Below are 27,190 nucleotides of genomic sequence, written 5' to 3' on the forward strand. Positions count from 1 at the left end.
CTACGGGCACCGATGCTGTCTCCCTGAGATCCGCAGTAGGTCTCGGCTTTGTACACACATAACGTAAAAATTTGATTTAAAACGCTTTTCTTCTGAATAGCTAGTATAGAGCACTTACCATATGCAAACTTGAGCCTGACCTTTTATGCATATTAACCCATTTAATCCTCGCAGTAACTCTGTGAGGTAAGGACCATTATCATGCCCATTCCAGAGAGGAGCAAACTGAGGTGCGACCCCTTGGACATGCAGAGCGGGACTCTGAACTCAGGTGGCCTGGCGCTGGCCAGCAGCCTTCCTTCCACACCCACTTCTGTCGGATGTGAGGTCCACAAATACTTCTAAAATAACCTGGCTTATATCCAGAATAAAAACGTGTGGGAGATGCCCCCATTTCTTGAATTACAGTCCAATTAACTACAAGAATAACTGCCAGAATGTGATATTAAATTTAGAGAATGACAAAGTTACCGTTACTTTATAAATGTCCACTGATTTTCTACCATGTCTTTTGCATAATCAGAGTCTATCTTTACGCAGGCAATAACCTCAATGACTTTGTGGCAGCAAATCTTAAAACATGGCACCTATCACTGTAAATACAAATCTCAAATAAAGTTCTTGACAGTTATTTTTTTTGCTGTGCGTTATGCTCACAAAGCCCTTTCAGTATCATCTCTGTAAAGTTTTCTTTAACAAGACAAAGCACAAAGGAAATATATGTTAATAAATTAGAAAACTCTAATTTCTTTTTTGGGGGGCTGTGGGTGAATAGAGCTGGTTAATGACACATGGTCATCACTGACCCTTGCATGGTCCCCTTTTATTTTATTATTTGTTTAATAATATAATAAACACCCAGGAGCCCCTCCTACCCCCCAAACTAGACACGATCAATAACTGATATTTACCTACATGCTCTTCCACATCCTATTATCCTGAATATTGTGATTATCACTCTTTATTCTCTTAAAATATTATCACAAATATATGTACTTAAACAATATAGTACTTAGTTTTGCTTGGTTTTGAACTTTGTGAAGGAGAATTGTTACACATAATCTTTTAACACTTGAGTTCTTCCACATTAAGATATCAAGATCCATGCATGTTATGTGTGGCTGTAATTCACACATTTTCACTGACGTGCATTTCATTATGCGAACATTCCATATATCATGTATTCATTGTCCTGTTATTAAGCATTTGGGTTATTTCCAGTTTTTTGTCCTTACAAACAGTACCACTATTAATTATTCTTGAACATGCTTCTTGTTATATATTCCTAATAAAATTTATTTTACTTATTTAAACAAATTTGATTTTAAAATCCAGTTTAACCCTCACCCTTTCAGCGGCAGCACTTCTTGGCTTTTCCTCAAAAGTGGCAGAAAAAACAAAGGCCCAATGGCCTGATGGTTCGGTTGTGTGCCACTCAAAATTTCCTTTCCATGTTACTTATAAATACAGTTCCTCAGTATATAAAATGATCAAATGTACAAAGTAGTTTATGATTCTCACAAAAGACAAGGTTTATTTTCAGAGAATTCAGTAATTTGTTCCTTATATAAAATGATTTTTTTAAGAATTATGCAATTAGCCAAGGAAATGTCTACAACTGCTCTTTTATTGAAGCAATATGTTTAATTTTCCACTAAATGCTGTATTTTCTCCATTCTTGATGTAGCACTGTTTAATAATAGATTTCTGAAGGTGTGGGGGTGTATGGGAGGAGAAATGTTATCACATTAAATGTGCATATCTATTATAAGATACAGAAATTCTACATTTTTAAAAGGTGTATATTAAGGCTCTCTCAGTCCGAGGTTGGGCTTCCTGGCTTGGGTAACACAAAAGAGCTTCAAAAGTTGTTCAGAGCTGTAGTTTAATGGTCAGGCTTTCCCACGTCCAATCTTTATTTATAAGTTGGGGAATGCTTTATTTGCAGTTACCACAGATACTGCATGTTGAAAAGATGCATATAAGAGTAAATGTAGGTAAGAAAAAATAAAACATATTTTCTCTATACGTCAAGTGTTAATTCAAAATAGCTGTAAGGAACACTATGTTTTGATCCTAGCAGTCCTCATTTACTGGTTGGTATTTAAAATTTAACTTTCAGATTATCAGTCCTGTGGTCAAAGGAGAATGCAGTTAGGATAGACATCTGTAGAGGAAGAGGTCTGCAGTCTGCTATCAGTTGTTTACACCTTAGTGTGACTTGGGTCTTGCCTAAGACAGGACGCCTACGAATGGGGCTGTCAGGAATGTGTATGTCAAAGTCTTCCTGTTTCTGGCCAATTTTCATTGTAATTCAAGTCTCTTTCCTGTTCTAGTATTTGAACTTGGTCAACAGTAATAACAATAATTCCATTTACTGTGTTTTGTGCCTTACCAAGCTTTTTCATGCATGTGGTCCAATTCATTCCTCAGTGCAAGGTAGGTATTAATATTCCTATTTTATGGATGGGAAAACTCAAAGGCAGGTTGGGTAAAAGACTGTGTCTGACCCAGAATTGACTCAAGTCTTTCCAGCCTTGGGCGAGGTCCACTGCACCACACTTCACTGGGGCTGACTGGAATAGTTTTGAAAAACTATTTGGACAGAGGACTCATCCTCCAATTTATGGCTAAAATATTTTTTATTTTAAAGAGACAAGAGGTTCCAGCAACAAAACTATAAACATTTAATTTTTGAAGACCTCAAAATATTTAAAATCTAGAGTTGGCACATCTTAAATTTGACAAACATTTATCTTTTTTTCTTTATATAAGGGCATAATAAACATGTAGGTCTTTGCTCTGAAAGAAGGCCTTATGTATCAGGAATCAAATATATAAAAACATTACAGAGGGCGAATCCCTGGACAAGACTATGTGGCTATGCAGGAACCTCTACTTCTGGGACTGGTTTCAAGTCCCTATAGAACAATTTTAGGTAACAGCACATAAAAAGAGGTTAAAAAAATTAAAACAGAAACTTGTCCCAGAGATATTTTTGTATTACATGGAGAAATGTAACCCAACCCAACTGAGACCCCAAGACAGAGTGAGAGTAGAAAGCCAAGACCTGGACAAGGTGCTCACTGTGCCAACGACCCGAGCCGCCATGGTGTAGACACGACACCATCAGCGACAACAAATGATTAAAGACGACTTTTCCTGGCTCAGTAAGCTCAAGAGCCCTTCCTCAAGGGAGTGAAAACAATAACTGCAGGTTGATATTTTCCATCCTAATGTTTATTAACGACTGCCCGATTGAATTTTTATAGTATGATGCCAAGCAAATGAATAAAACTGCAAGGCTACTGAAGTGAAAATGCCTGACTCTCAGCGAAAGTTTGGCGGTTGTGTCCTCCAAGGCAGGGACTGCGTCCTGTTCACCGTGATGCCCCCAGCCCAGAGGAGGTGTTTAGGAAATGTTCTGTGAATGTGCGAATGAGCCAATAACTCCCGTACTTCCATTCCCATCTACGTGCACTTTCACTCCCCAAAGAAGAGAGTGGCTACTACATCTGTCTGCAGGACAGTCAAGGGTGTCAGCTAGATGACAGTGAACGGAAAGATCCCCTGTCATTCCAAGCAGTTGTCCCTTTTCAGGCTGCTGCAGGAGGTTCAACCCCTGCCACACGTGCTCCAGTCGGCAGGTCCCTCTCTGTAAGAAAGTCTGTCCATCAAAGCAGGTCATCGAACAACTGCTATTCCATCCTACCTTAACCATCAACATTACCGCAGCTATGGTGTGCGGTTCTGACGTACGTGGATAGCACATGTTTGCAAACTGTGGGAATAAATCTAATAACGGAAATTTTATGTGCAATGACAAACTATTAGGAAGGTTCACGAGCAAGGTGCTTCCATGGTAACTATTGCTTATGATCTCCCGCATTCCATTCTGCAGCACCACAAGGCCCGTTCCCCGAACCGCAGAGCGTTTTTCTCCACCTCACAAACACCTCTGTACTGGACGAGGAAGAGGTGGCCCCTTCCTTTCCTCTACATGCTGCCTCCAGCTGTTCCTACTGCAACGTGTCTCCCCATCCACGATGGGAACTGATAAAAATAGGTTCTGGAGAAAAGGGTTTCTGTTTTCTATTCAAATTTTCATCAATGCACCCACTGCATTTATCAAGTAATACCTTTGTCATAATTCTACTGGTTCTAGAGCCAGCATGGCCTTTCCGAGATCATACTGCCTGGCATTCATTTTTATGGAGATGCAACTAGAGCCCCAGACACTGAGTGACCGTTCCCAAGGTCTCATCATTACCATACAGCGAGGGGGGAGAAGCTAGGACTCTTCCCTCGGCCTTGGCAGACGTCACTCCTGGCTCTGAAGATGGGAATGAGGACCTCAGGGATGCTCAGTCTGTAGTTGACGCTATTTTTGAACAAATAACTAAAAATTGCAGAAGTAAATGGCATTTAACCTAGACACACAAGTAACCTTGTCTACAGAATTATGAATGGGTCACCAAAGGCCACAATAAGTGGGGAGGTCAAAAGAGAAACTTTCAACTCTCCAAGCAGGTGATCAAACAATGTTCATTCCACCCGACCTCAACAGCCACTATTCCCTGCGCGTGCATGATGGCTGGTGTGTGGTGTGTGCTTCCCTCTCTGAAAGCATGTCTGCAGCAACACGGCAACCCGCAGGAAGAGGGCCAGTGGTGCCGCAGAGGCTGGTAGGGAGGTGCAGATTCTGGACCCAGAGGCAGCCCAGTGAGGGGGCGAAGGGCACAGACTCCAGAACCCGACTCTGGGACTCTAAGTCTGAGCCCACCACTGACTACCTGTGTGGCCTTCACCTCTGCACTGCAGTTTCCTGACCCCTAAGCTGGGGCCACTGAGAGTCTCCCCCTCACGGGGTGTTGAGAAGATTAAGGGAGCTCGCACGCCTGCGGCCTTGGTAAGTGGTGACTGCTGTGGGATGTCCGCTATTCTGGGTAGACTGAAATCCCTGACGACCTTCCAAACGCGGGCAGGTGCCGATCTAGGTTACTGACTTGGTTTTGGCTAAACTTGCAAACAAGAGCATGCAGAAAGGCATCTTGTAATCCCTAAGCCGTGAAGCCTCTTTTCATCGACACGCTCTTTGCATTCCACCCACCCTGCTCAAATGACGACGTTGCTCAGCTCAATATGGCTCTCTGTTGACACGTCTTAAGTTCTCAGGACAGGAAGCAGGCACGTGCCGTGTTCTGAACACTCAGCGCTATGGAATTAAATGAGTATTGGAGTATGGAATTAAATCAGTCCAAACACCTGTTACCGAGGCCGTCACGGCATCGGCTGAGCTCTCAAGCAGGGCAGCTGGAGAGAAACGGGGCTGAGTGTGATTTCAGGCTGTGTGGTTGGTTCACGGTACCTTGGAAGTGAGAAATTCCCACTGAATTCAGTGTCATCTGACACATGACTCCTAAGAATACCGGACCCGGAAGAAAGCTTCTAGTCTTGGTTCTATCACTAATGCGCTGTGAACTTGGACAAATCTTACCATCTCTTTAGAATTCCTCATTTATGAAATCACTCCGACATTCATATACACCATACACTTATGTTTTTAAAGAGGACCAAGGGACAGAAGAGTGGGAAACAATGTATTTGTCCTTTTGATCTCTAGTGTTGAAGAAAAGTAAAATGGCTTTTTATCTTTTCCTTTTTGAGACAGGGTCTCCCTCTGTCACCCAGGCTAGAGTGCAGTGGTATCATCATAGCTCACAGCAACCTCAGACTCCTGGGCTCAAGCGATCCTCCTGCCTCGGCCTCCTGAATAGCTGGGACTACAGGCACACACCACGCCTGGCTAATTTCTTTCATTTTTGTAGAGACGGGGTCTCACTATGTTGCCCAGGATGCTCTTGAACTCCTGGGCTCAAGCAATCCTCCCGCCTCAGCCTCCCAAAGTGCTGGGATTACAGGCACGAGCCACCATAACTGGTCTAGCTTTTTATCTTGGTACTACAACCTTTATGCTTTTATGATTTATTTGTTCAGTTTTTGGTTCCGTTCTTGGGGTGACCGCGTGGTGCACACACGACAAGGGTGGAGAAGTGTGGCAAATGGAAAGGGACCGCAGCGCGGCATCCAATGACAAGCCATGGCGATAGACAGACATACATTTTCAGTAAAATAATTTTAAAGTTTTTGACAAAGCCCAAGGATGAAGAAAAGACTGTTGCACTTGTCACTATGGAAGATGTCACTTACTCTCCATGTCACAAAGTGTTAAGTTCCTGTAAGTTTAAACCCTCTTTTCATTAACATACTCTTTTTTTGTGAAAAAAACCTTTTCTTAAGAGTATGGGATTTTTTTCTCTAATGAGCAAATTGGAAGCTGGCTGTTACTTACAAAAGCATTTCATATAATGACAACAAAAGCGGCTGGAGAAACGGCAAGGGCCACAGGGAGCTGGCTGGAGCAGAAAGGAGCGGCCAGCGGTGGGGCGGGGTGGGGGGGCAGGTTTGTGCCAAAAAGCCCCGAAGATCTCAGCGAGCAGGGAACGACCCAGAAGCCAAAGCTGTTGACTTTTCAGGTATCACCTAGAGACTTCTCTGTTCTAGGCTGTAATTATTACAATTAAACCCAAGATAAGCAGACATCTTAGATAACGGACTTCTAGAGAGCCTATCCATCCAAACGAGAGATTTCTAGGGATTTAATTCTTACAGCAATAAAACTTTTTTCATATTAACTCCTGAATGGAAATCTTTCTGAAGCATTCCATATGTCCCTGCCTTCTTAAAAAACACTAGAATTTCACTTCTCTCTTCTTGAGGACTCCGGCTCTAGACCACGAGGGCAGTCGCTGTGTGTGCTGCAGACACAGGGAAACCCCGGGGAACCTGCCCCATGCTGAATGCCCCCAGGGATTTGCTTTGTGAGTTCTGACGTATGTGCTCTACACATTTCTGCCTCTTTCCTCGCTGTTTATGGTACTCCTCTTTGCCACTTCTTCATCTGCAATCTGACGAAGACTTAGAGGAATCTTTTCGGGTGTGGTAGAGCCTTAGACATTGTAGCCCAGAGCATGGGCTCTGGTGACACACACCAGCTTCCCTGGCACGAGCTGTGTGACGTGGCCAGGTACTTGTCCACGTCGTGGCCACTGCACAGCTGCGTGTGTGCGTGTGTGTGTGTGTGTGTTAAATGAGACAGTCCGTGTAAAATCTCAGCGAGGTAAGGGCTACAAAGCTAAGTGTCCAATGATTACCCAATCCAGTGGTTTAAAAATATTTTTGTAAATGAAAGCTTCTGTGCCTACGGGTGAGGCATGGGGTCTAGAACCCGGAACCGAACCTGCCGGGTCACCTTGTAGCCCTCACACAAAGTGAGTCACTGTATTGTTTATCAGTCCTCCAGAATAAAGGGCTCAAATCAGGTCCCTCCAGAACTGCTCATTAAGAGTTGGGAGGCCAGGCATGGTGGCTCACACCTGTAATCTCAGTAATTTCAGGACACCAAGGCGGGAGGATTGCTAGAGGCCAGGAGTTCGAGAGACTGGCCTAGGTCACTTAGCAAGACACCCATCTCTACCAATAAATAAATAAATAAATAAATAATTAGCTGGGCACGGTGGCATGCACCTGTAGTCCCAGCTACTTGGGAAGCTGAAGTGGTAGGATCGCTTGAGCCCAGGAGTTTGAGGTTGCTGTGAGCTGTGATCACACCACTGGACTCCAGGCTGGATGACACAGCAAGACACCATCTCTTAAAAAATGAAGCAAAACAAACAAACAACAACAGCAACAACAAGAGTTGGGAAATGCCACAGAGTAATTCCTTCAAGGCAGAATGTTTGTCTTCAGTGAATCACGAATTAGAAAGAAGCCACTAGTCAATGGAGATTCAGCAGAACTCTCTGCCACACACTGGGCTGTCCTGAGTGACAGCTGCTTGGCTTCTGTTGCAGGAAGAGTTGTCCTTAAGATGCAAATCGAAAGTTGGCCCTGGCTGGGTGAGCCCTGCCCAGCCCCAGACAGACGGCTCATGTATACAGTCAGCTGTAGGACTACACTCACGGACTATTTCTTCTCTAAGACACAGAAATAAATCTGTGATTTCTACTGACCTGAACTCTGAAAGCAAAAATCAAAATGAGGGGCAGTGAAGTGATTAGACCAAGCTTGCAGCTGAAACAAGGCTGACTCAGCACGTAACACAGATCTGTGACTCTAGTGCCAGGAAGGCCACGTAACAGCATGCAGGGGCAGGCCCTGGGGCAGGCTGCCTGGGCTCCAGTTCAGAACCACCTACTGCCCAGCTCTGTGACTCTGGGCAACTCTGCTGCCTTCTCTGGCCTTCTGTTTTCTCATATAAGGAACGAAGACAACGACCTTGCCCATCCATAGCACCATAAATATACAACTCAGGGCCACTGGTCACCATTTTCATTGTATTAAGCCAACTGACCAACATGACCAAAAAAGGTGAAAACTGGGGAGTAGATAACTTTTTTGGTTAGGCTCTCATGCATTTAAAAAAATCCCAGTTTGGCTTTTCTTTACATTTTTATTAAAACTATATAATTTATTCCAGGCTAAAGTATTATCTGCAGAATATACGATTTTTAGACTCTTCCCATGCAACACCAAGCCTGAGAAGCTACTCACGGTGGACAGAGTCCCCTGTAAAGGGTCACCACCGTCTGACCCTTCCTTCAGAGCCAGGCCTGTTCTTGGTCCACACCAAGAAGTCAGACTGGGTCCCTGCGCGGCTTCTGGCTGCCACGTGGCAGAGGTGTCTGACAGTGGGGAGCTACGGCACTGTGCCATCTCCGCGGTGGCCTGCACTGCCTCCTCAGCAAGGATGCGAAGGCGGCACCACCTCCCTGAGAGAGGGGAGGGAGGGTCTCCCCACTCGCTAGTGAGCCCCTAAGCTCTCTGCATGCTCCGGGCACACATGCATTTTGGCAGCAAAGCCACTGAGTTTCCAAAGCTTCAGCACTTGGCAACATCTAAAAAGGCAGCATACATACATTTATAAACAGCCTGTCAAAGGGTGACTGGGGTGATACCTAACACTTACTGAATGTTTATGGTATGTCAGGTGTAGTGCCAAGCACTTTGGAAGCCTTATTGTATTGAACTCCCCGGACAGCTTCATGTGATAAGCACCATGATCACTGTTATCCCCATTTCACAGATGAGCAAACTGAGCATAGAGATGCTAATTCACTCACCCAAGGTCATGCAAATAGAGGCAGAGGTGAGGAGAACTACAAAGTCTGCACTCTTTTTTTTTTTTTTATCTGAAGTTTTTATTTCTGTCTATAATTACATAGCAGGAACAGTTGTCTTTTTAGGCTTTTTTTTTTCAGCATATTATGGGGGTACAAAAGTTTAGGTTACGTATATTGCCCTTTCCCCCCACCCCCCGAATCAGAGCTTCAAGTGTGTCCATCCCCTAGATGATGCCAGAGTCTGCACTCTTACATAACGCTAAGGAACCTTTGTTCTAGCCACCAGACACGATTGTTTCCATACGACCGTATGTGTAAAACTGTTGCGACATTTTTGGTACTATTTTGTTTCCTTTTATTTCCTCTAAGAAAGAGCCTCGAGAAACGATACCAAGCCAACCGAAGGAACTGCTTCAGAGGCTGGTTATGTCGTGCACCATCCTGTTTATCTCCCACCCCGATACACACTGGGACTCTTTTGGGATGATTTCATACAAAATCCTTTAAACAGACCGCTCAGACTTCTAGCTATTACAACTGCAGATGAGTGAACATGTCCGCTTAGCCACCGAAAAAATGGGTAACTAGCGGGTGGGGGACAGGCAGGACGTGCAAGCCCCGGTGAGGGCACATCTGAGGGGACGCGTGGCTTTGGGATTCACCATCCTTCCCGGCTCAGGTAGGGCAGGCTCCCAGGAGAGGTGGCGCTGGGAAGCGAGGGATGAGGCAGGCGGGCCTGGCCAGGGTGAAGCACAGGCAGGTGCAGGTGGAGACCCAGGGTGCAGAAGGAAAGGGCACCTGCTGTGGCAGTGCTGGCGACAGTCCCTGCCTCGAGCACCTGGCACCCGCTGGCAAGGCAGCCTTCCGGGGACAGGGCACGTAAGGGACTGTAACAAGAGACTGACGGATGGCGTGTAATGGATAAGGTCGACTCTCATGAAATTGCTGTCTTATAGCTCAAAAATGGCCAAGTATTGGCAATTTCTCCTAGTTCAACCTAACAGACGATGGCACTCCTCTCTACCAATGCAGACCCGCACTCTGCATGACTGGAAACAACAGGAGAGCTAAATGAGGGGCCAGGAGAGGTGTTCTGGTCCTGACCTGGCCTCCAGGTCAACACACCCGGGTAACCCCAGACAAGCCTCTTAGAGTTCTGTCGCCACACCCTGCTCATCTGTAAAGTCAGTCCTGGACCAGACACACACAAGTCCACTTCCAGCTGAGATGCTCAGACTGGAGGCAAAGCCACCACAAGAGCGCAGATGGGCGGCGTGGTCAGAATGCAGCGGACAGTCAACTCTGCTTGGCCCTAGGAGCAACCGGAACAGGACAGTGCTGGGGAAACTGAGGGGAATTAAGGAAGTGCTTGAAGTAGGAAACCTGCAAAGATACAATGTCCTGAATTTCTTGGTAAAGAGAACCACAAGAGAAACATGAACAGTAACTTGACTAAAACACTAAGTATGGTAGTTTCAAATTTACCTTTCAACAAATCAACTAGGACAATTTAAAGCAATCTTTCAATTGAAGCACGTATATTTCCCGAATATTTTGTAACTTTTCTATTATTTGTACTTGTGTTTTTATTTCTACTGTAATATTCATACTACATTCATACCATAAAATTTTATACTGCAGTAAGCATAAAAGTCTCCAGGTGAATTATCCAAAAAATTACTCTAGGAATATCTCTCCAAAATCCTCCGGTAGGGCTGGAGTCTCTCTTGAAACCCTTCCTCTGATGTAGGCATTTCTGAGGAGGCGCCTCTGCGATGTGCCCCAGTTTACCGTTGGGGCAGCGCTGGCCGCACCACACTCCCACCTGCCCTGGCCTACCTGCCGCGCTCACCCATTCTTCAAAGACAAGACCAACCGTCACCTCCCCTGGGACAGCACCACCAACTGCTCCCACGGAGGCTAGACCCACCTTCCCCTCACTGACGTTACAATGTGTCCTAGTTACTTAGTTAAACTCTGCAGGCCCTGCTAGAACTCCTTATGGATACACACAATTCAGCTTGGTATTTCCAATGCTGAACATAGCTCCTGACACATACCAGGTAATCACTTAAAAAAAACTACAGGAATGCCTATTCAGATAAAACTGATAATGGTTAATTTAAATATATTAACTTCCAGTAAGTTATAGAAATTCACATGAAGCTATGATATGCTACTTATTAACTATATCATTTTACCAAAAGAAATAAGAAATACTGACGATAATCTTTATCAGTTTAAATCTTTCAAGCAGTTAAAGATGTCAGCTGCTGCCATATTAGTTTCTTTGGTAGCTGATTACACAGTTCAATAAAAAAATGATAAATATACAAAATATACAATAAAAAAAATCTTAAGAAATACAAAACTGAATACTTTAAAATGATCATTTAAAATTATCACCATTTGATATGTAAAGCATTGGACCATTTAAATAACATCTAAAATTTAGAGATTATTTAAGGAGAGAGGCTTGAGAAAGAGGAGATAGGAACCTCCGAGTAACTTCTCAAATCAATTGACTTGTAGTACACTTGTAAAAGGTACTCTTTAGGGCAAAGATATACTCCTGTGCATGAAAAAATGCAACCTAATAAAAATTCCATAAAATCTTTTAATACTATCTTTGATAAAAAGTCATTTTTCTACCAATATGCTGGTTAAAAATTACTCATTTGATTGAGATTACACAGACAGTTCTAGAAACAATCAAGAATAATGGGTGGTAAAACTTACATCATTCTCATATTGGTGGTGGCAGTAGGGAGAAAAATCAAGAAAAAATATGTTTTCCCTTTTTTCTTTTTTAGAGACGGTTCTAAAAGTTTTTGCTATAGAGAGATGATCTTTCACTCTTTTTAGATATTTCTGAAGAACAATCATTGAGCTACGTGTAGATTTGGATGATATTTTTTAAAAAGCAAGTTCATAATTTAGGTAACATTTTGCACATGATTCAGCCTCTCACGTGCAGGTGTATATACGTGCGTGTGCGTAGGTTTTGTGTGTGTGTGGATACATAGGCAGGATAAGGAAGAGTGTGGTAAGGTTCATTTTACCTCCACTTGGGATGAAAGTTTAAATGGAAATGAATGAAGCAACTGGTATTTATCTCTTCTTGCCACAAAATTACGTGCTTTATAAAATGGAGAAATATATTTATTTTTATTACAATTAGCCTGAACGTATTTTTCACTAACATCTCTTTAAACACTAGATAATTATGTGCGTGTAATAAATTAGCTGTTCCAACTGTAAACGCACTATTAAAGCTAAAAGACGACATTCCATTCTTCTGAACACCATGGAATGAGTTTGTAGGCTGAGGGCTCGTCTCGACTTCTAGCGAAAGTTTACTGTCCCCGGAGACCTGAGGTCCTGGAGCTGCTGTGCTGAGCAGTCCTGAGTGTGTGACGGGGACGTGGCTTCCTGGCCAGGCTCTGCTGATGAGATTTCACTCACCCAGGCAGCCCCTACATCAGGTGCTTCCAGGAAGCCTCCAGTCTGAGCACTGTAGTCTTCGTTCATCTTCCTCTCTGGATGGCTACAGAATTTTTAGTCTATGCTACGTAAGTTAGCATTAAGTTACAAGATGCTTTATTGTTCATTAATTACATATTTTACATTATATATTATGCACATCTTGTTTCTTCACTAAGTTGTTTAAGTTTCTTGTAGCCAGAGGTCATAACTTATACTTTCTTTGTGGAACCCATGGTCCTGAGCACAGTGTTGAGCACACGGCAAATACTGGGCTTCAGTGAACATTTACTGAGCATAACTGCCGTGCCAAATGCCGTGCCAGGCAAGGAGGAAACGGTTCCTGCCCCCAATCAATGCATGTTTAGTGGCAAAACTCAACAAGACTCATCATGATGTCAGCTCTAAGAATAAAGGAGCATGCATAAAAAATAAACATTCTAATCCTGACACATAATCTGCTAAATAAGTCTAGCCTTGTTAATTGGAGGGACTTTAAAAGAGAGCAAATACCCTGTTTCTTTAGTTCTTTGGGTCACTCAATTGAGTACTTATACTAAATGCTCGACACTGACCTTTGGTGAATCAATGTTTAAACAAGGACGTCTACACAGCACGCACACTGTGTTCTCGGGAGTCTTGGTTTTCCAGGTAGAGAAGCAGGCAACGCTGGGTTTGAAGGTGGGGAGAGCCAGACCCGGCGCGGGAAGCGGGCAGTGGAAGGTGCACGGAGAGGGGCAGGCGGGGCACACGGGGGGAAGCCAGGGATTTCCTCTCGGGCAGGAATTTCAAACTAGGTTCGTGAGACAGAAGTAGGTGTGGGAGGGACAGAGTGTCTTACAGTCAAAGAGGAAGGCCACAGGATGGGAACAGACTGAACAGGAGAAAAATGACATGCAGCATGGACGTAAAAGGTTAGAGAAATATTCCCAAAGAACTATTAGATGCTGTCACGGGCTACCAGCCATGCTGAGCCCAAGCCCAGTGACGTCCGAACACCCTGCCTGGGCTGCAACTTGCGATCTCCCTCGGAGAGGAAGTCTGCACCTTCTACACTTTAACGTCGCTGCTTAATGGGTGCCCGGTAGAATCATTCTACATTTTCATAATCAAGCACTCTGGCACTGTGTCTCAGCACCCAACCAGTTTCCGTCCAATTTACTCTACTGTTACATTTCATTTAAAAAACATTTACTTGGTAATTCAGGCTAGATATTTTTTCCATACTAATAAGATTAACTACAATTACATTTTATAACAGGCTCTCTTCACCATGAGATAAAATCATGTTAAGAAGATTGCTCTTTAGGACCCGTAAGTCGGTTTAAAGTTAACCGTTCTACTGACTGAAATGCCACACGGGCGCTTCTGGGGGGGCGCCAGGTGGCCGGGCAGGGGCAGGAGACGCCTTTCCCTGCTCTTTTATGTCTTTGGGTTTTATGCCACACACAGATATCTCCTATTCAAACAAATACAAACACAACTTAAAACTGGAATTGTTCTGTGTAGTGAGAATGTTATACATACAGTCGATTTAATTCAATCTATGCCATAAAATGACAGAATAAAAAAATACGGGATTATTTTAAGAGGTGAAAAAAGAAAAAAAAACCCTGCATCTTCATGGATGACATTCTCATGCCAAACTAAAACAATAAAAAAGCCAGTGTTTCAAAGGAACCTTCTCGGGAACAACTTCATTATTCTGCCCCTTAAACCCTCAGTGTACTTTTCTCACAAACCACATGTGTTGACTCATTTAAGTCTTAATTTGGCATAAGAGTCGTCTCCTAGCTCTGCTCCTTCTACCAAGTCCCCAGAGAGAATTGAAAAGTTCACAATATTTTCTCTCAGTTACATAAAACTAGCAACGATAAGGACAAAATGCTCTAATAATAAGGTATTTTTAATGTCATATTCTTCTGAAAAGAGCAAGTATCCTCAGAAATGAACTCCTTTGGTAAACCAACCAAGCAACAAAATTACAATATGTCCAAACTGGAGGTGAACTTTGGAAATAAAAATCTTTTTTGTTCAATCTCACACTTTCAATGGATTTGAAGTTTCAATGCCATCTTATCCAAGGAATTAAAAAAAAAAAAAAGGTACATACACACAATGGAATATTATTCAGGCATAAGAAAGAAAGGAATCCTGTCATTTGCAGGAACACGGATGGAGCTGGAGGACCTCGTGTTAAGTGAAATGAGCCAGGCACGACAGGCAGGCACTGCACGTTCTCACTCACACGTGGGAGCTAACACAGTGGATCTCACGGCGGCAGAGAGCAGAATGGTGGTTCCCAGAGCTGGGAAGGGGGTGGGGGGTGTGGGAGCGAAAAGAGGTTGCTTAATGGGCACAAAGATACAGTTAGGTAGAAGGAACAGACCCAGTGTTCAGGAGCACAATAGGGGGACTACAGTTAACAATAATTCATTGTGCATTTCCAAACAACTAGAGGAGTGAATTTGGAACGTTCCTAACACAGAGAAATGATAAATGTTTTAGATGACGGATATCCCAATTACCCTGATTTGAGCATTACACATTGTATGCCTGTATTAAATATCACATGCACCCCATAAATATGAACAGCTATCATGTAACTATAAAAACTAAAAAAAAAACCTTTTTTTAAAATTTTTGCCTTAGTTACTTTGTGACCTTAAATTCATTTTCTATGAGGAAAAACACTTGAGATGAAGGTTGTGGTGTGGCTCAAGCCCCGATTTCTGGGTGTGGTGAGAACGAGAGGTCACTGTTCTGGCTGGTCACTGTGTGCTGTTGTTACTAAGAGCGTGGAATGACACTGTTTATCATGTGCAACGCAGCACCAGCGTCTCCGTTCTGCCTCATTGTCACTACACTATTTAGAAATAGTCAAAAGAACTGGGCAACAGCTTCCCCCTTAAAAGTATCTGTTGTTCAAATTTATTGGTATGCTAAAACTAGAGTGTGAAGTTTTAAGAACAGGGCATTTGCACAATTTCAAAGGACATTCCTAAAATTCATTTATAAATTACCCAGGGAAAAAAGGTACTTCTACAGAAGCAGGCCCTGCCTTAACTAAATGACCAGAGTTAACATCACAGATGCACTGAGAAGGCAGGACACGGGGCTACTTCAGTGCTGCTGCCGCCAAAGCATGAACCTCGGATGAGCCCAGAGTGAGGACCGTCTATGGAATACCAAGGTCATGGCCAAGGTCAGGGAAGAAAAGGATTGCTCAGCAACTGTTCTAGTGCACAGGAGAAATGGAAATTAAATGTAGTACTAGATCCTGGGTTGGGTTATTGAGCAGAGTTACCGATATCATTACTATTATTACCGCTATTATTTCACTATATTATTATGGGGACTCAGTAAAATTTGAGTAAGGTTTGTTGATTAGAAAATAGTATTGTATTAATGTCAAATCTCCTAATCTTGAGAACTATCCTGTGGTCATACAAGTGGATGCCCTTGTTCTAAGGAAACAGACACTGAAGTATTTAGAGGCAAAGAGCATGATGTCTGCAACTAACTCTCAAATGGTTCATAAAAATGTGTGTCAGTGCAGAGAGTGAGGAAGAAAAAGTGGCCAAACATCAGCTACTGATGAATCTGGGTGAAGGACACAGGGAGTTTTCTGTACTATTTTTGCAGTTTTTAGGTAAGTTTAAAATTGTTTGAAAATAAAAAGTTAACATTTACTAGGAATACCCCTTATTATAATATTTCAAAGAAAAAAATGGAATTTTAAACAAGTATCTTTATTGAAGTCCTAATATGATTAATGTACCTAACTGAAATATTCTACTGCATTGATAAGAATTCCATTTATTATTTCAGCAGATGTGTGCAATAACACAATCATCACTCCTCCTTAGTATTTTGACATAAGCCGCGTGAGACCTGGAAGCAGGTTTCTGACAGAGGAAAAGCCCTTTGCCTGATGCCAGACAAACTCCAGAGTATTCCCCCAGCAGACACACCAGTGTGGCCTCTTCATGAGTTCAGGAGTGATCTTTCCAAAGACAACTTGCATTTTTGTCACTCCCCTGACAAACACCACAGGATGGTTCTCCAGCCTTGAGGCCAGGCACACAGGGCCCCCAACCCGCCCTGCTCCCCAGCTGCACCAGTGGTTATTTTCCTCCACCCACCCGGCCTGACTGAGCCTTTGGTTTGCAGGTCACAAAGGTGCCATCCTGCCTCTGAGCGCCTGCTCTCTCTACGCCCACTGTCCTCTGAACCCCCCCATTCCAGGAAAATTCAGCTCAGCATGAAGCCAGCTGCACGGCTGTCCCAGCTGTCCCAGGGTGCTCCCAATAGCTCCCCGTAAAACCCTGTAATGCCCCAGTGTACAAGGGCATCACCTTTCATTAAGTTTGTGTCCCCTCTAAACTTGGGTAGGTACTGGCCCTTACTCATCTTGGCGTCTGTGAGATGGGTGTTTGCTGATAGTTCCTGAAGAAGCAAAGCAGTTCCTGAGATCTCGTCCCCTCCCCCTCCCCCACAGTATAGGCAGGAAGAGCCCTGGGGACCTTGATGTGACCCCGCTGAAGACCGCTGCTTATTATAAACTACTCTGTTCCGACAAGCCTTCATCAGAAAGCCAAGTCTCAGGGAAGCCTGGGGAACCAAGCGGCTCTCGGGCCTCCCTCCAGCTCTGCTCCCCATCCCCGGCCGGGGCTGTCAGACCAGGGGCTCCAGGGCCCCGCAGTCTGCTCTCCACACACGCCACTGTTCCCCTCCTGCAATCTGACTCTTGTCATGCCCACCGCATCCATGTGGCAGTCCTGAATCTAAGACACCGCATTCACCTCTTTCCGCAAATCGCAGAAAAAAGAAAAAACCAATGTGCAAATCAGAAAAAGGAAGATTCCTATTCATTTTATGAATGATCTTTTTCTAGGACTTTTAAAAAAACCAGAGAACAAACCCTAGGATATTTAAAACACTTTATTCACAAAAATTCAAAATACTGACCACTTGCCTGAGAAGATACCTATTGCTCAAAATGTGAAGTATCTACTTTAGTATTAGTTCCCCTTGGGGGTGTGGTCGGGACACATCTCACCTTTCTGTCACTAGACAACATAAGGCAAAGGTGTGCTGGGGAGAATACTGGGTTGAAAGAATGAGCCAGAAGCCTGTTGGAACTTACAGAAAAGCTGGGCAGACGCTATAGCCCCAGGGAGCAAGGCGAAACCCAACAGGGATCTAGCAAATCCAGGCCAGTCCCACCGGCCTCAGAGAGCCCGTGGCGAGGTGGGTCACAGAAGCAGAAGGGTGGGGTGGAGGTGGGCAGAGATGGTGGGAAATGGGGAAGACCAAAGTCAGTTTAAGACAGTCTGACTGAAAATAAGGTAGAGGAAGAGGCGAAGGGCCGAGCTCTGGGGGCTGCTGGTGAGAGCCAGCAGGCAGGAAGGGCGGTCCAAGCCAGTCCGCTGGGGTCCTTGGGGGCTCTCCCCTGGGAAGCTGTGCTCTGATGGGCACAGAGGCCAGGACTCGCCAGCAGCCAGGGGCTGGTGGTCTGACCCCCCGTGACCCCAGGAGGGCTGTGCAGCGTGGGGACGTCACCTCTTGGCTTATACTGGCTTGAGGGTGCAGGTGGCGTTGGTCAGGTGGGAATAGCTGTGAGGTTCTACTGGTTCCCGCTGGATCCAGAGAGGAGAGGACAGTCCCATTAGACTACCAGGATCTCCGGGCTGGGCAGGCTGACATGGAGAGAGCCAATGGGGCACAGCGGGGCACAGCGCCCGGGTTGATCTCAGAGGGTAACTCCAGCTCTGCGCCGGCTTTCTCGTGCAGAGCGGGAGGACTAATTTTAAAGGTGCATCTCCCAAGTTACCAGCCCGTTTCAGGTATGAACGTACTCAACCCTCACCACGACCACATGAAGTGGGTGTTGCGACTGTCTCCATTTTATAGTTGAGAAATGACAGATGGCGAGGAAACAATTTGCTCAAAGTCACGCGGCAGGGGCTTGGCTGTGCTGGAACCTGAATGCAGGTGGGCTGGCTCCGGCGTCCCCCCTCAAGACGTGGTTGCCGTTCCGGGCACAGACTCACAGGCCTGGGGGACATCTCCTGAGCTGCCTACAGGCCCTGCCTCGGCCTCCCTGAACGCACAGGGGCAGCACCAGGCCCACAAGCCCTCTGCCCGCAGCTCCCTTCCAAGGTGAGGCCCCAATGGTAATTTCCGCTTATTAATTACATCGGAAAACGTCTAAGATGACACTTTTTTCCCCTTCATGCCAGGTATGAAAAACCTGTAAGCTTGCAGTTTACCGTTGAAAGCGAGGAGCAGTCTCTGTGCTTTTCACACCTGTTGGAATGTTTCCATTCTCCTTTAAAGCACACACTCAACCTCACTAGCTCAAAAAGCAAAGAACAGGATGGCTGCAAGGGAAAAATGATTTAAATACCATATCGAATTAAAAAGTTGGTGCTATTCTGCTGTATGCATGGGAACCTCACTTTCTTTAACACTGTGTGACATTCTGGTCGGCCTGTCTGGACATCTTGTACCCACAAGTCCTCACTGAGTGGACACAAAGGATTCTGTCATCTTCTAAATTAGCAGATCATCTGCAGCGTACCCAGCGAGGGATGTGCACGCAACAGTGAGCCATGGGGAGAGGCGGCAGAGGGGAGAGAGGTCTGGGCCTCCGAGGGTGAACACGGCCAGCCCCACCAGCTTCCAGCAGTGCTGGGGCCCCGGATGAGGTTCCGGGCAAGAATGGTCACGGAGGTGCTGGGGACCCACGCCGGGGCTGCAGCCTGGGCTCCCATGGAGGGACTCACGCTGACCTGATTTGCACAGTGGGCATCAGCTTGGTGGTTAAAAAACACACACAAGGAAAACCACTAACCTGGATGATATGCATTCTAGAAACCCTGCACACATCTCCCAGAGACAGACCGAGCACACGGGCAGGTGCCCTGGGACTGTGCGTGGCGCTCCCTGGGCAGGCACCGAGCTCAGCCCCTCATGCAGACACCCCTGCTCCCCAAAGCTGCCCTGGGCAGGGGAGGCCACTTGTTCAAGGTCATGTCTTCAGAGAGCGTGGGGCTGAGACCCACATGGGGCAGTCTGGCTCCGGGACCTTGGCTCAACAGTCGTCTCCGATTGACCAGGAAAACAAAAACTCACTCTTTCCTCCTCTTAACCTGTTCCAATCATAGATGCAGAAATTCAGGCCAAAACACTCAAGAATCATTCTTGATTTCTCTATTTCCCCTCAACACCCACATCCAAACACCAGCACGTCTGAATGGTTCTATTTCCAACACAAACTCTGACTCCGGCTCCTGTACGTCACCCCATCGCCACCCCACACCAAGCTGCCGCTGCTTTTCATCTGGATCACAACAGCCTCCAAAACACTTGGCCCACGTCCGCTCCGCCTGCCCCCACCCCCTCTCCACCCACAGCCAGAGCGATCTTGACAGCGCACAACCAGGTCACGTCTTTCCACTGTAAGGACGGTGGAAGCCAGCACATCTGCACACACCCGGCCGGCAGGCGGGTGAGATCCCGCCTCTCTCGCTAGCCTCCCCGGCGACCTTGGCTGACAGGCACTAGCCACATTTGCCTTCGTCCTGTTACAGCTTCAGGTACACAGAAGTCAAGGGAAATGGACGTGAAGGGCAATACGAGCAGAAGACCAAAGGGCACCCCGTGTTTGCTCTCGTGTGCGATGCTCAGAGGACATTCTTAAGGCACTTCTAAGACAAGCTGCTCTCCTAATTCTCCTTAAAGAGCCCTGAAATTAATTTTTAATGATAGAATATATTTGGTTCAGAAGTTATTTTATGCCTATAGGAAAATAAAACTTAAGACTCTCAAATAATTGGACTGTGACATTGACAAAATTTCTCAACGATTCAACCTCAAAAAATATTCAATTTAGTAAAATCCTGCTATGTTTCCCATCAGAATACTCAATTTAGCTCTACTTTTATAATGTTTACAAAAATATACATTCCTTTAGGTAAAGTAACTAAAATAAAAACTAAATACTTTAAATTAAAGTTAGCTTTCTTCAACGTACCAAGTACATGAGTCAGGGAATTGTCTTGCTATCATTTTTAGTGAAGATCATCAAAATGTGAATCTAAGAAGTATACAATCTAATGAAATAATAAATATTTCTAAGCCCTAGGGAAAAATTTCACCAAAATTGTATGCATATTAAAATAAAAAATAGCATTTTAGAAGGAACACTATATATTTAATATTAATTCCCTTACATAAGTCTGGGCTACATAATAAATAAAATATATTCTCATTTGACATGAGCATAGACATATAAGACAACAGCATGTTAGGATTGAAAAACACCAGTAAAACTACCCCCAAAAGAGTACAACCTCTGAAAGAGCATTATAATTACATTTGTATCTGCTGGTATGAAATTCTTTTATTTTACTGATAATTAATAATGGTTTCTGATAATCATTTTTAAGTAACCTTAAATTACCTCTATAAAATACATGCATTCAAAGGAAATGGTTTCTCAAGTTTTTTTTAAATTAAAAATATTCATGATTTAGCTCAAGAAACACTTTTGCAAAGTAGGTGCTTTGGATTCCTTAGATAATACATGTGGGAGTTACCAATTTTTTCTGAATTTTGAGTTGAATATGGAATCCCTTGTCATCTGTGAGTTTGTCATGAACAGGAGATAGAAGATATGGGACTGATTAATAAATCTTAATTTCAATTTCTCACTAGAAGTGATGTATGAGATACATGAAATATATGAGATATGTTATAACTACTTTGAGACACACACAACAGGACAAATTTGAGAACTCAAATACTTGTGTGTAAATGTCTACTCTGAGGCTGGAAGGGAATGCCACTCCTGATTTCAACCAGGCCTGTGTAGTTCTGCGTGATTTCTTAGTATGCATAATCTCAGAGGGGACGGGAGGACATCCTATAGCTCCAGTTAGCAGGGGCTTCCAGTGTGGCTGGAGCACGTCCTGGCCCACCCCTCCACCTGCCCCATCATCTCCTTGTCCCTCTCCAAGATACCCAGTTAAAGACACCATTTAGTAAAACCAGTGTGCCCACCAGGCCAGATGCCCTGGCCCCCTTGTTCCAGCCGGTGTGCCACCCACACTCCTTTTTAGAAATTCTAGAGATATCACTAGCTACCCTGGAAGGCTTATCAGAAGCAAAAATCACACTAAATGATGCAAATGAAGGCTTTTTAAAAAAGTCATTCTTAGCCATCCCAACACAAAGCCCAGAGACGGGTGGGCAAGCAGGTGCACACCAGCCTCGCAGGCAGGCAGGGCAGGGCAGGGCCTGGTTTCTGCGCAGGCTTAGCTACCCAGAGAGGATTCTGAGAATGAAAGATATCTCCAAACCACCGTGCCAGGCAATACAAACTTTGAAATACTGTTACAAATGTGTATACACACACACACACACACACACACAGACATGCTCTTTTGGTGTACTGTAACAAAAATGACTTTCTGAGAAATCTAACAAATAATTTTCCTTTGAAACATGCTTTAATCAAATTACCAAATAACAATACTTTTAAGATATGCATATTATTCAAAAGAGAGAAAACTAATATTGATACCGCCCTTTTGCATAAGCCATACTGACACCCAAGTGATCAGGATAGCAGTCCTCAACAAGGCAGATGTGAACCAAACTGCACTTTAACACGATGCAGTGAACATTCAGAAGTGATCCATGCTATTATTTTTATAGAATGTATAAAAATACATTTGTTCCAAAGGATGCACATCTTAAGAGTAAACTGAATTCTGGTCTTTCTGTTACTCTCATGGAGGAGATGACCTACCCTAAATATTTTTCTCTACTTATGTAATTTTTACTGTTGTTATCTGGGAAACTGCTTAATTGTTAATTTAAGAATACATATAGGACAAAGGCTCTATCAACATTTCTTAAAGGTATGCAGTCTTCCTGATTATCAGCCTTGCCCCATACATTCAAAAAAGCATTTCTTATAATCTTATTGTCTTTAGTATTTTTTAACAAACACAAACATTTTGGTACAGAGAAAACATTCCTCTTCAGCGTTTAAAGAGCTAAATCTCGAATAAAGTTAATAATGAATTAGTATTAACACTGATTCTCAATATGCAACCTTATTAAAATTGGTTCCATCTTTCACTATTTAAAATACTTCAGTAAGGATTTACTTACCTGGGAATACTCAAAGTCAGTGATAGGGGCTATGCTCTTGATATAGTCTGATCGAAACTGGTTTTCAGGGTTGGCCAGAGGAACCGGAGGGATGATAGTACTCATCGCCGAAACAATCGTCTTAATGGGATAAAGAAAAAAAACATGGATTTAGGCTCCATGTGTGATAATATAAAATATATAATTTCTGTCTACACAGTTAAACTTTCTAGTAAACAAACACCAAAAAAGGTCCTTACCACAATGGCATCTTTAACATTTTTCCGAATGTCTAGAATTTTCTGTTTCTTTTCCCTGTATTGAAAGAGAATTATTATTAGCTTAATTTATCTTTAGCACTGATTCCAGTCAACTGAGTGAGATTTTACCTTTCCCGCTGCAGCACTGAGCCAGACTGTTTTCACAAGAGGTCAATATCAACCTCCAAGACAACATCTGTACAGGTTTTATCTGGGAAAGGAAAATATCCCCCTTTTCTAATCTGTACTCTAAACAAACTTGAGTGCACACATTTTATAATCCATAGCTTTAAACAACCACGTTTAGTTAGAAAAAAATGGCAAAATCGCTATGGATATTGCATATAAGCACAACTATACAGTTATACTTGTAAATATGTTTTACTTAAATCTATATGTTGGTATTGTAAATTGAAACATGTGCAACAAAGATATTAAAAGTATATATTGACATATTAAGTGTGCTCGCAGCAATACCAACACAGACCAATACTCCAAGAATATCTAGTAAATCATATTTAGTCAAGCAAGTTATTTTTTAAACTGGTCAGTACCAGAAGAAGGATTTGCCTAAATATACCAAATTCAACAGCAAATACCTATTCTTTCCCCTTTGAAGGTCTACTCAATTATCAAGTGGACTGTTTAGAGAAAGCACTTCTGGGAAGGCCGGGAAAGAAGTGACAGTGTGCATGCAGTTTGGAAGTAGAAACGAAATTGATCATTCTTACTCGGGGTTAAATCCATTGACGTGCAGGATCCTCATCTGTTTGACGATAGTGCTTTTCCCAGACTCGCCAGCCCCTACAAACAACCAAGAAGAACGCTGTGATCTGTGTCCCCACATCGCTGCCATCTGTCCCCGCTGACCCTGCGCGAGCAGTCGCCCCCGCGCCGGGCCGGCCGGAGGAGCTCGCCCTAGCAGCCGTCGGGGCTCGGCGGCCGGCGACGCGCGCTGCCCCGCCAGGCCCTGCCCGCCCTGCCCGAGGCCCGCCGCTCCGCTCGGGCCGTGCGCTCCGCCGAGGCCGGGAGCCGCCGCGCGTCCCCTCGGCCTTACCCAGGAGCAGCAGGCGGTGAGTCGCTTTGTAAGCCAGGCGCTCTTTCTGTAACTGCTTCTCGATCTTTTTGTTGGCCTCGCGTCGTTCTTTCTCATCGACGCCCTGGTCTTCCGTCGTCTTGCTGTTGCCCAAACACCCCATGCCTGCCCGCTCGATGGACGTCGGGCACAGTCAGGGACGTGCGCACAACGCAACAGAGACGTGCAGGTGTTTGTGGGTCCTGCGACGGCTTCTCTCTTCCTCGCTGCTGAGAGAGATGGTCTGGTCTCCCGCTGTTTTCCGATCGGAACGCGAGTTGCTTCTCCCTCCCCCTGCGCACCGCAAACTCCCAACTAAAACCGCTGTAAGGAAGACGCGCGGAGCAAAGTGCTTTTAAAAATGCAATTATTTTAAAGATCTGCTGGATAAATACTGTACAACGAACGGACACGGGGGGCGAGGGCGCCAAGCTCCTCTGGAGACAGCCGAGGTGGCGCTGCGCTCGTCCCCGTCCCCGCGCCCGCACTCCAAGCCTCGCTCTGCCCCGCCCAGCAGGGACCCCGAGGGGGCGGTGCGCTCGGCCTGGAGCCTGCTTGGAGGCCGACGGAGCGGAGGGACGGAGCGCGCCACCGGGTCCCACAGGGCGACTGTGGGCGCCTGCCGGGCCGGCCCGCACCCCGCCCTGCCTCCGCTGTGGGACGCGCGCCCCCTCCCTGGCCCGGGCTCCGGGAGGGGGAACAGGGAGGGGAAGGGGAGCTAGCCCCGGGGCACCAGGGAGGCGCTACCGGTGCTGGAGGGTTCGGGGAGCTGACCCGTAACGGAGCCCGGCTGGGGCGCTTGCACGCTGGCCCGCCTGGGGTCCGGGCCCGCCGCCGCGTGGCTCCCTCGCACCCGAGCCCGGAGAGTGCGTCTGGGCGCGCGCTCCGCGTCCGCCGACGCCTCCCTGCTCCAGGCGGGCGAGGACTCGCGCACGATCATGCATATTCTATCAGGGAGGAGGATCTCCGAGAGGCGCACCAGTCACACCGCCTTTGTTCCACTCAGTTTCTAGACGATTCCAGCTCACCCACGCTGCTGCCTCCCCAGCCTCCTGTCTTTGCCTCCAGCCCCCATTTCTCCTGTGCAGTTCTCCCAAGCAGCGCTACCACTGTTCTAGAAGACACTGTGGCCTCCACCTTGGCATCGTAGCAGAGGGACGGACGAAGGCGGGGACTGGCTCCTGTTCTTTACCGAGATCCCTCCGGAGCGGCCGCGGCCAGCCGGAGGCGCCAGCCGCTTTGCATGCTGCGTGCGGGCTCGGGGACGCAGGGCAGACGAGCCAGCTGGGCCACAGTCGAGGACTCCAGCGCGGAGCGTGGAGATCACTCCCGGGTGTGCGCGGCTGCTCCAAGTTGAGGGTCTCCGGCTCGGCACTGCGCTCGGCTGTTACATACTTTTCTCAGCGCTGTCAAGTCCCTCCACTTTCTTCCACGCGGTCTTCCCTCACTTCCGGCACTCCCTGGCCTTCAAGGAGAAGCGCAGACACCAGCCCGCCAACGCCCTCGGCGCCCTGCTGCCCTCACCCCGGCTGCCTCCCCGTCCACCAGCTCTCCACTCCTGTGCAACTTCCCTCCTACCGGCTCGTTCCCTCCGGCAGGCACGCACGTTCCACTGTGTCCCATTTAAACCCACGCCACCTTCAATCTCACGCCCCTTGTTAGTCCCACCAGTGTTCCTCCTGCCCACCGCAGCCAACAATTACAAAGAGAATCCGAGTGTGCCTTTATTTCCTGCCTCCTGTTCACCCCTCAGCCCCGGCAGCCTGGCTTTGGCCCACACCCTACACGGAAAATATTCTCACCAAGGTCCTCAAGGGCATCCCAAAGGCTAAACCTCATCAAATAATTTTGGTCTTTATTTTCTTTGATCTCTCTGTGGAGCCTGCGCTGACCCCTCGGGGAGACCCTCTTGACCCTTGGCTTCCCCTACAGGGCCCTGTGGGCTGGCTGGTCCTCTGGGTTCGTCCCTCACTGCAGGTTGGGCTGGGGGCAGCCTTAAACCCAGCACGCCTCTCTCCCCTTGCACAAGTTCTTGGCAGGCTGACTGCATCCTCCACACTGTGCACACAGGCCTAACCATGTCCTTGGATCTCCAGCCCAGCTCACCCTGCTGCCACTGTCCCCACCTCCTCCACAGCACCTCCAGTATCTCAGATTCAGTTTGCCAAAGGCTAGTTCATCCCTCGTGCCACCCCCACAGTTTCTACCTGCTCCTCTCTCTGCAGTAAGGGCCCTTGATTTTCCCAGCCAGAACCACAGGAGTCATCCCAGGCTCCTGTTTCTTCTTGCAAACCCACAGTTACTGTGTCCTGTTGGGCCTTTTCCCTAAATACCTGTCCTGTCCTTTCCATCCAGTCTTCCATGGCCGAGGTCTTAGATCACTAATTCTAGGCTGGGTTCCAGCAGTGGCCTCCTCACTGTTTCCACTGCCTCCTGTCTCACTCCTTCCAGTGCACCCTGGGTGATGTGAATCCGACCATGTCACTGTCCCTATCCTCTACAAACTGTGGCATGGTCCTTCTCACAGGCTTAGCATAAACTCTCCCCTTCTCAGCACTCTTCCCCCATCCCTTCTCGTAACACTTGCAGTTCCTGAAAAGGCTGGTTCAGGTGCATGAGCCACTCTTCTTTCAGGAATACCTGGGGCCCCTTCCTCTCTGGGCCAACTCCTAGTTATCCTTGCAGCCTCAAGCTGGGCCTCACTCCTTCCCTCACAGTCGGGGTTAGGTGCCCCTCCTCGTGCTCCAACAGAACCCCAAGTCCCTCCCTGGCCTCACCCATCACCTTGCATTGCAATGGTTTCTTTACTGCTTCATCAAACTCCGGACCTCTTGAGGGCCAGGGGCTGAGTCTATCTTTGTACCTGCCGCATCTGTACCTGGTTCAGTCCTGGCCCGGAGAAGAAGATGCTCCATGAATATTTACTGAAGGGATGAGTGAAGGCATGAAAGTCAAAGATAACTCCAGCTCGAGACATGAATTCTCATGAAAGGAATTTCATGATCAAATTTTAAAATATTTGT

General features: G+C 46.0%; 1 protein-coding gene across 2 annotated transcripts in view; it reads right to left on the reverse strand.

The window, feature by feature from the left end:
* Nucleotides 1–27,190, reverse strand: part of GNAL (G protein subunit alpha L) — a 148,546-nt gene that overhangs the window by 72,933 nt on the left and 48,423 nt on the right. Inside the window, exons 1-4 of one of the 2 annotated variants that reach the window (XM_069468571.1) lie at nucleotides 24,150–24,291; nucleotides 23,824–23,896; nucleotides 23,093–23,147; nucleotides 22,854–22,973 (exon numbers count right to left, since the gene is read on the reverse strand). In XM_069468571.1, coding sequence (XP_069324672.1) covers nucleotides 22,854–22,973; nucleotides 23,093–23,147; nucleotides 23,824–23,896; nucleotides 24,150–24,291 — 390 coding nt within the window. Of the gene's footprint in view, nucleotides 1–22,853; nucleotides 22,974–23,092; nucleotides 23,148–23,823; nucleotides 23,897–24,149; nucleotides 24,292–27,190 lie in introns of those variants that run through there. The other variant, XM_069468570.1, reaches the window with a different exon arrangement.

Source organism: Eulemur rufifrons, chromosome 5, assembly GCF_041146395.1.
Source record: "Eulemur rufifrons isolate Redbay chromosome 5, OSU_ERuf_1, whole genome shotgun sequence".
In the NCBI taxonomy this organism is placed as follows: Eukaryota; Metazoa; Chordata; class Mammalia; order Primates; family Lemuridae; genus Eulemur; species Eulemur rufifrons.